This window comes from Cibotium barometz, chromosome 51, assembly GCF_041138505.1.
Source record: "Cibotium barometz isolate CiBa-2024 chromosome 51, ASM4113850v1, whole genome shotgun sequence".
Taxonomy (NCBI): domain Eukaryota; kingdom Viridiplantae; phylum Streptophyta; class Polypodiopsida; order Cyatheales; family Cibotiaceae; genus Cibotium; species Cibotium barometz.
Window position 1 is genome coordinate 22,312,537 of NC_141096.1, and position 10,354 is coordinate 22,322,890.

Here is a 10,354-nt window from a genome sequence, read left to right on the forward strand (position 1 = left end):
ATTACCTATCCCACTCTAATCCACACCTAATGTAACTTGATACTCATGTTTACAACGTGGATTCCACTTCTAATCACAATTGTTAAGGTATCCCTCAATGCAATGAAATCTAAGCCTTAGGCTGACAAATCACTAAGAAACCCTGATTTTCTCAAATAGAATGCCCTGATGCAAATAAACTTCAAATCAAAATCAAAAGCAACAAAGTTAACACATCCAAGGCTCCAAAACCATATGCTTTTCAAAGTGTAACCTCCTAATCAACATCAAGCAATATTGTGTGAATCCAATAGCTTGGAATGGATGGATGAAATGGAGCTAAGCCCTAGGCTATCCTCCACAGGCGGCACCAAATATGTACAAGTCATTGGGTCTTGCCTTAAAGCCACAAATGCAACTTCCCACCACCGTGTCCTCATTCCATTATCACACCGAAATGCTCCTTTGCCAAAGGGGTGAAGGGAGAGCTCTCTACGAGGCAACAAGAGATGGTCCTTTCACGATGGTTCCCTCTCACAACAGGTGAGAAACGAAGAGGAAGCTAATGCAAGAAGACAATCTACAATCGAAACTATCTCAAGCAAGCATGTAGACTAAGTCCTTAGACTTTTCCCTATTTGACATTAAGCACAAGGTAAAGCAACTGTATATGTTCCAACACTACTTTATAAAAGACAAGTGCATGTTTGAGCTAGTAAGATAGCAAAGCGCCTCTTACGTAGGTCAGACGGGTGAAACTATGTTAACCTATGGAGTGGTTAACAAGGGGCTTAGCCTATAGGGAAAACGTAGAAAGAAGATTTTTACCTAGTCTACCTCTTTTGCTATAGTCGACGACCAAGCACATGGAGAAGAGCCTTTATTCTATGAAACAATAACAAATCCCATCTAAAAGGTCAATACAAGAGTGCACATTTTATTAGTACTTGTACATTACTTGGTCATGTTAGTGCCTAGCAATGTCATTGGTGCCTCCAAACCAATGTTCACAAAAAACATTTTCAAAATACCATAGAAATTATGACTTAAAAATTTTATAAGTTTTTCTTTAAAATTGCAGAATTTTGAGCTGAATGATGAGTAAAATGCATTAAATTTGTAAATTTACAAATTGAGAAAATCAATTTTGTAGAAGAAATGAGAATCTTGTAGGTCAATTGTATATAGTTTTCAGGTGTTTTGTGAAGACTTGGGCAGAGGATGTAGGAGCCAGATATTGTGGATCCTATTGGTACCTCGCCGGTTAGGTACTCTCATGTTTCCTTCAGAGGAGTAAATTGATCCTTTTTCCTCTCTTAAAGCCTATAATGACTGCCTGTCCAGCCTGAGCCATATCCCCATGGAAATCACCTAACTGCTATAATGCCTTGGCAAAGGCCCTAATAATTGAAGTTGCAAGTAGCTCCATGTGTTGAGGCACATGACTTGTCAAAAATGATCCTCAACCATGACTCACACCATGAAACCCATTGAATGTGGAGTCTTTAAACCTCTCCTAGGCAACCACCATCGCCACACCAATGTATCTCTACACAAGCAGTAAGCTTGGACAGGCTGTAAGAGAGGCAATCCATAAGGTTCATGCCTGCATAGCACATTCCCTTTCAGGCGCAGTCGGGAAGAACCAGGGGATCCATGCCTAATAATTCAGGTAACAATCAAGAGACTCCCAATTTGCCATGATAATGACGAAGATAAAAATCCCTCTAGACAGCTGAACTTGTCTCACACTACATCATGACATTCAGAATTATGCTTCAAGTGACACAATGAGTTAGGTCATGAACAAGGTAGTGCTGTAGGTGCAGCTCTAAGCTTGGCACTGATGTGAATATATATTGAGTGGCACACCACCAATGCTGGAGGGAGTATGCACCTAAATAGAAAGGAATTACACTATATTATAAGAGTGCACATCAACAGCTCATAATGGCTGGCCCCTGCATTCTAAAATCGCAGTCAGCCCTCGCCTCCTTGATGAAATGTTGAACCTGTTTCCTATATTCTGAGTTGATTACTGCTTGATACACATAATTAGTAGCTAATAATGACGGGAAACTGCATTTTAAAACAGCAGTCGGCCATCAAATTCTTGATAATTGGTTTGACATCATGCTCAAATCAACAAGAAGCATATATGGTGTACATAACCTTTGCAGTATTGCTGCACCCTTGTTCATCCATCAACTTTTGTCTGCTGCCTGTGACAAGCTCTTGACAAACGCGCTTCAGATGTGCAGTAACTATGGTGTCCCCTATACAAAGAGCTTCTATGAAGCCCTCCTTGTCTATGGCCTCCTCTGCCACTTCTTAGCGGTCTTGAAGGAAAGCTTCCAAAGGTCTGTGATCAAACTACAAATTGTCAGCTTTTACACATGATGTGTCACGTGCTACAGAATCCTTTTAAGTGGCTATTGAAGTAAGATTGACCTCTGTATCGATTTGGAGTTGTTTCGATAACTTTGTTCGCTCCATCCTGTTCTCTTTGCAATCCAGGTCATCACGTGAAAAGAGGTCAAAAAAGTTGTCTGCAAAAAGGGGCTGTAAATGCACAAAAATAGCATCCATGAGCATATATGGAAAAAACTGACTCCAAGGCAGCTAGGACATTCCAAAGCTAAGCATCGTGTTTTCATTAGTCAGCAGATTAAGCCTTGCTTATGTGCCAATTTAATGTGGGCACCCAGTCAAAACACACATCCACTCTGGCCTATCATGAATTTGATTTCTATGGCATGCATGTGTGGGCAGCCACACTAGGGCTCTGTCCACATGGTTGTGGGCAGCCCACGTTTTACCTTGATTTTTTTTTTTAAATCACCTCTCTCTTTCTTCAGGTGGAGACAACTACCTAGGTGTTACGTACCTAGTACCAATCTTTAGGATTAGTGGTCTAATCCAATAGGATTAGGGGAGCCTTGGGATTAGAGAAAGCATTCTAATACAGGCGGCCAAGGTTCATGGTTAATAATACCAAGTATACTGGACAGTTATTATAGCAGCAGTAGCCACTATGTAAGTGAGACTTCGGTTATTATTGTTCACAGAGGGTTATTCACTTTGTGGTCTATGATGGACCAGGATTACCCTCAGGAATATGATTGGATTCAACGAATCACGGACGGTCATGCCAAAGGCCTCAGCACAGCAGGCAGGCCTTAGTGGTATACCACAATTGGAGCCTTAGCCTCTGGCTCGGGGGAGATTTGAAGACGCGAACCTACGGTTGGGTGGTGAGCCCTCTTAGGGGGTTTGCACTAATCACTCGTGTCTTGCGTGTAGGAGATCTGTGGGGTAGTAACACTTGGTATTAGAGCTTGGGATGTTTAGATGGAGATACACCTTGGAGACATATACCTTGGTGTCCCATCTCATACGCGATATCTAACAGATTATTGTTATGGATATTTGAGTGGGTCCAGTTGTAGAAGGGTGATTTCCTTCTGTCTGACCTCTAGAGAAGAATTTGTTGTAGTGACCATTGACGTGGGGGCGCCAGAGAGCCTTCTTTGGTTGGTCTTGCCAAGGTTTGTTTAGATCAAATCTTGGATGTGGATGTACTTTGGTATTTATTCCGTGACCCGTGTGCTGCCAAAGTTGGAACCCACGTTCTTTTGTGGGGATCCTAGTGATTGCAAGCTACCTGGTGTGAACCAGCAGAGGATGCGAAGGATCGATAGCATGACTTTGACAGTGCTATGTATACTATGCACTTATCTAATTTTATTTTGCCGACAGAGTTGTCATGATCGATAGTTCCTTTGTGCATCCAAGAATAACACTGGTTAGTCCTAGATAGATAGATGCCAATCACGAAGCTAGGGAATTTTGTCAGGAAATTGCTTTGATTGCAATCCGTGTGTGTCCACTATCACAGCCAAGTGCTAGTGACCAAATTTGTGACTACTTGTAGTTACAAATTACTTTCCTTTACGATCATTGATCTTGCCTATTTTACCAACAGTAACCTTAGATCATGTATTTGATCGAGCACATTTCTTGGATGTAGTGCACAAGATCTCAAGGAAGGTTTATTCAGTCATCTTTTGATCTAGCTTTAAGATAGAAATTCTAGTGTAGCTTCATGTGGGTAGTTATTTTCTTATTACTTTCTTGTATGATCATTGGTGGTTATTTAATAGCAAGATTAGGGCACATTAATCCACTGCATTACAAGCACCATAGGTATCAAGGTTCAAACCCATGACCTTTGGAAGGGTTAAAACTGTCCTAAGCATCCCCTGTGTACAAACCCACGAACCAACACATAGATGATGGTGCCCACTCCCAATGGCTCACCTCCAACCAACCGACCACCCCCAAGCTATGAGGCTAGACCATCATCTTGACCTCTCTCCTTGCCTAGCCACGACAACCCATACCACCGTAGCCCATCCCTCTGAGGTGTGTGGTTAGAGCTAAAGGTCTAGGCCTTGCTTGGTTCTCATCATGTTGGGTATTTTGGAGTTCATGTGTGTGTCCATCTTCTGTATGTACCCGTGTTTGTGTACACGCTTGTGTTCGTGTGTGAATTGTCCGTCCCCGAAGGTGAACATTGTAGAACCATCTTTCATATCATTAATCAACCATGCAATTGTCTCTCTCCCAAGCATTGTTCTCTCTCTCTTCTTGCTCAAGTTCTGCACACACAAGGACACTTTCTTGAGAGAACTTCAGCCCCAGCCACCCCAACCCTCCCTCGCTAGCCAAACATCACCAGCTTCTTCCGTACCTAGGAGGAGGATACCCAGACATTGGATCCCATCGACCCACCTCTCACCCGAGAGGAGTTACCTTGGACTGAGCCTCCACATTTCAGCGTGCCCAATGCCCCTGGCTCCTAGACGTCAGCCACGATCCCCTCATCAGCTCCAGATCCACGACATGCTCCACCGTCATCGAGCTACCTTTACACATGAGCAAACCTCTCAGCCATACTCATTAGCCCCATGCTTGATATTTTGGAAATTGGTATACCATCTATTGGGGGCTGATGCTCCTCTCATGTTCCATGTTCCTGGTATTCCATGATGAGATTTCCACGGACAATTTTGTATCACCCCAGTGAGCTAGCTTTGTTTTGTTTCTATTTTATTTTCCATTCCATGATGAGATATGCCATGTGAAAGAGTGCACAGAGCAGAGCGGAAGCAAGATAAGCACTTGTGTGCTGATCTAAGATGTGCAAAAGAGAGAGAGAGAGAGAGAGAGATATGAAGCAACTAAGCTGAATATACTGCAATGAAAGCAATCCCGAGTAGCAGACATAAAGGTCTCATAAGTGAGGGATACAAAAGATGACCAAACTACTGAAAAGTGAAGAGGCTAGCCCACCTATATATAGGTCATGAAGAGCATAGACCTCATGAGCTAGTTCAGCCCAGCTCAGGATCACCAACTTCTTCCAGCCCCAGCATGCTGTACCTACTCCACCAGAGGATCCAGCACTTCATCAGACCAGGACAGTATCCAGGAACATAGGGGTCACTCTATCCTGAGCAACAGTGCTCCGAGATGCGAGATGAACTCGACCCCCTGGACCACGACCACCACCAGTCCATCAGGTCGATGTGATCCCTACATGTCACCAATGCACGATGGAGGCCTCTTCTTCTCGGCCTCTCTTCACTATTTCAGATCTTGCTGCCACCCTCTCCTGCCTGATGATGGATCTCCTCCATGAACCCCTCCCCTCCATAGAGTCGGGATAGAGTGCATTATGATCATTCTTGTATACTTTATAGCATGCTTCCCCGTTTGTTCTCTACATTTACCTAGCACTTAGCTTCAGTTACTAGGTTTCCAGTTTCACTTTCAGTTTTGTTTCAGTTTTCCATCATGATGATATTCCATGGATACTTGTAATCATCTTTTGTCTCATAGGCCCGTCGGACCTTTTGTAAGACATAAATATAACTTTCTTTCTCTCTTTCTGGGGGGTCGCTCGACTCTTCCCTAGTCCATCTATCCCAGTGGATCTCGCATGGATTGAGTGTTGGTTGGGCCCTGTGGTGGGGGCCAAAAAAGTCAGTGATAGATGTATGTGTGTATCTCGCCTCTCAGCCTGTTGCCTCAGTAGCCTATCTCTGTGATGACTCAGCTCTAGAGAAAAATCCCAAGTATCTCTAATCTATGTAGTGCATCAACCCTGAAAGAGGCCCGAACCCCTCCCTACAGAGGCATCGGAAGCATCCCCATATCCCGAAAGCAATGTGACGACACCTTGGCAATCCTCATGGCCTGGGACATGTGTCTGAAAATCGCTGGGCCTCTCAATGACCTCAGAAAATGCACTCTGTAGAATTGGAGCTTGGCAGCAGGAAGCTCGGTCAAGGAGAACCATGTCCAGCGGTCTGTGTAAAGCCGGCTCAAATTCAGGTGGATGATGCGATTGATCTCCTACCGTGAGAGATTTAGGAAGGGGGAGTCCAAGCTATACTCGGAGGGAGGGAGGCAATCTATCTGAAGGCCATGTGACTCAAACCAACTGACGGTGCAGGCATACCAACAACTGCTATGGCCCTCCTGTGCCAACTGTCTAGAGGACTTCATAGCCAGTTGTGGGAGGCTATCTCTGTCCAATGTGTAGGCATGCTGTATGTATATGATGGTCTGGAACATGGTGTTGATGACTGGAAGGAAGGCCCGGGAAGGGGGAAAGTGGGGGGGGGGGGGGGGGGGGGGGGGGGGGAGATCATCTTACCGTCTGCTGAGGCCGAATAAGGTCTATGAAACCCAATAACAGATCATAGCATACAAAGAATAGAATGGATCAAGTGCATGCAAGAATGGATCTAGTGAATAAGTTGTTCCCCGCGATGCAGTACTTCCAATGAAGGCTGTGAGAGGGAGATGCAGATGTCATGGCATCCCTCAAAAATGTGAGGAAAACATGTCTGGATAGGGGCATTTCAAGAGAGTGTGTTGTTCCATCTCTGCACTCCATGACCATGTCCTCCATGATTCAAATTCACCTTACCATCATCCTACTTAAATAGTATACCAGAGAGAGAAAGAGAGAAGACCCCGCAAACACTCAAAAAATAGTTATACTATCCTAACACATGAACAAGCCCCAAATTCTCGGAACTACAAAGAGTTGAAAATCTAACAAATTTAAGACTTTTTGTAGGAAAAACAAAATTATGAACCTTTTTCGAAGAGCCAGACATGATCATCTTGTTTTTACAGGTAATTTCTGAAGGGTCATTCCGTTCCCCACCATTATCCACAGCTTTATGCTCTTTTAATTCCAGCTCCTGCCACAGTTCCTTCTTATTGAATTGTTCATTCATAGCTTCAAAGTCAAAATCTTTTGAGAACTTCTGTGTTGAGCAGGTAACCTGTGGAAATACCAACAAAAAGTCACCATGTGAGTGATATCAACTCCAATGGCACTATCGCAACGAATCAACCTGTAACGGCTTACAAGCATTAACAGCATGCATCCATGGTAACATGTTAACCACATCTTGGACATGCATTAATCCTTGATTTCATAAATACTGAAGGAAACATGGCCCTGTTATGTTTGTGGTGGTAAGTGCAACAAGCACTACAAGACCTGCTTTTACGTTCAGGATCCTGTAAGGCCTGTTTGCCTTAAATGCAATTGAAGAACAGTGGAAGACTGGGACACAAAACACAAGCAAGGAACATACCTATACTACTGTACTATATTATATTGCTCAGCAGGAGCTCCATTTACAAATCCTGCCAAATCATCTCAAAACTGAAACCGAGAGAAAACCCCAATCTCTAACGAGGAACGTCCTTCCACTCAACTCAAGTTGCCCCAGAACCCTGGCTGAGAATGTCCCTTATGGAACAGATAGTGAAACCTCCCGCGGATGTCATAGTATACTGGGTAGTGACATATGTAATGCTCCTCTGTCGCAACCTCTATGTGGCATAATCGGTAAATCCTGTCCGTATGAGCTCCCCGGCTCTGAAGACGCACTAAACTTTCCCTGTCTCCACTTTGTGGGTGGTTGGATGAAACCCATATATGGCCAATCGCAATCCGCATGGCATGGGACATGTGAATACTCACATAGCCCGGCTGTTGGATGAATCCATCCTCAGTGAACCAGAGGAAGTGATCTTTGTAAAAGTGCATCTTCAGTGGGAGCTCCGAAGGTGTGATGCATGTTCAGTGGGTGTAGAGGCTGAGAAGTTCTAACCGGTTAACCCAGTTGGTGTCCTCATGAGAAAGCTGGAGAAAAGGGGATCAAGGCTGATGTGATGAGGGTGTCAAAAAGCCAACCCTTTGTCATGGGCTCCTAAAAATGTGCCTAGAAGCACTGCCACTCCAGAAAGCTCAAGGCTGCATATCCCCATGTCACTCTGGCATATAGTCACCAGAAATGTTTCGTCACTAAAAAAACCGCAGGTTTCAAAAAATTGTATATACATATATACAATATATACGTATACGTATACGTGTGTGTGTACATATATATATATATACACACACGTATACGTATATGTATATATATATACATATACGTATACGTGTATACACACACACACACACACACACACACACGTGTGTATATATATATATACACACGTGTGTGTGTGTGTGTGTGTGTGTGTGTGTGTGTGTGTGTGTGTATACACGTATACGTATATGTATATATATATACATATACGTATACGTGTGTGTATATATACATATACGTGTGTGTATATATATATTTATATTTATATTTATATTTATATTTATACCTAGATGAATCCAGGAACATGCCCAAATTCAACTTTTAGGAACGTGCATGTTATATACTCATGGTAGTCAACCCACAAGACTATATAACTATCAACTCCACGTGCATGTTATATACTCATGGTAGTCAACCCACAAGACTATATAACTATCAACTCCATTCTGCATAGTATGGACTAGATACTACGACATCCCCACTAACGTCATCAGTGCCCAATAGTGGGTGTAGAACTCTGTATCAAGATATGCTCTCACACACGCACTCCACACACACACACACATAAGAGCATATATTCACACAAAGCCCTTCATACTGAGTTTCTGTCAAACCTCCCGTGATGCAGGGCGGACTCAGCCATAATGAAGCCTAGCACTAAAGAAAGTAGCAAATAAAAAAAATTAGTACAACAAATAAGTAGTTGATAGGGCAAATGCACCGCTAAAGATAGAAAGAATAAGCACAATATCAACTGGCCGCAACTCGGACAAAAACTTCACAATGTGAAATCTACATGTCCGCTAAAACGGCTGAATTATATACCTAGATGAATCCACGAACATGCCCAAATTCACCTTTTAGCAACGTGCATGTTATATACTCATGGTAGTCAACCCACAAGACTATATAACTATCAACTCCATTATGCATAGTATGGACTAGATACTACGACATCCCCACTAACGTCATCAGTGCCCAATAGTGGATGTAGAACTCAGTATCAAGATATGCTCTCAAGACTCTCACACGCACTCCACACACACACACATAAGAGCAAATATTCACACAAAGCCCTTCGTACTGAGTTTCTGTCAAACCTCCGGAGATGTAGGGCAGACTCAGCCATAATGAAGCCTAGCACTAAGGCAAGTAGCAAATAGAAAGAATTAGTACAGCAAATAAGTAGTTGATAGGGCAAATGCACCGCTAAAGATAGAGAGAATAAGCACAATATCAACTGGCCACAACTTGGACGAAAACTTCACAATCTGAAATCTGCATGTCCGCTAATACGGCTGAATTATATACCTAGATGAATCCACGAACATGCCCAAATTCACCTTTTAGGAACATGCATGTTATTTACTCATGGTAGTCAACCCACAAGACTATCTAACTATCAACTCCATTATGCATAGTATGGACTAGATACTACGACATCCCCACTAACGTCATCAGTGCCCAATAGTGGGTGTAGAACACTGTATCAAGATATGCTCACACACGCACTCCACACACACACACATAAGAGCAAATATTCACACAAAGCCCTTCGTACTGAGTTTCTGTCAAACCTCCGGAGATGCAGGGCAGACTCAGCCATAATGAAGCCTAGCACTAAGGGAAGTAGCAAATAGAAAGAATTAGTACAGCAAATAAGTAGTTGATAGGACAAATGCACCGCTAAAGATAGTCTCTCTCTCTCTCTCTCTCTCTCTCTCTCTCTCTCTCTATATATATATATATATATATATATATATAGTAAACTTATTGCGCAAATGGATGTTAGCCACCAAGTGCAATATTGATTGGGCAACCAGGCGAGTTAGAACGCAAGAACCAACTCTCTGACCACTCAGGGTCCTGTACCTAAGCCATCAACTCTGGACAAAACGCTAGATAAGGAA

General features: G+C 43.1%; 1 protein-coding gene across 1 annotated transcript in view; it reads right to left on the bottom strand.

Annotated features, from left to right (window-relative positions):
• Window positions 1-1,795: 1,795 nt before the first annotated feature.
• LOC147609426 (uncharacterized) overlaps window positions 1,796-10,354 on the bottom strand; it is a 68,699-nt gene continuing 60,140 nt past the window's right edge. The window contains exons 5-7 of the mRNA XM_086787424.1: window positions 7,152-7,343; window positions 2,431-2,541; window positions 1,796-2,341 (exon numbers count right to left, since the gene is read on the bottom strand). Coding sequence (XP_086643550.1) covers window positions 2,177-2,341; window positions 2,431-2,541; window positions 7,152-7,343 — 468 coding nt within the window. The 3' untranslated portion in view covers window positions 1,796-2,176. The remainder of the gene's footprint in view (window positions 2,342-2,430; window positions 2,542-7,151; window positions 7,344-10,354) is intronic.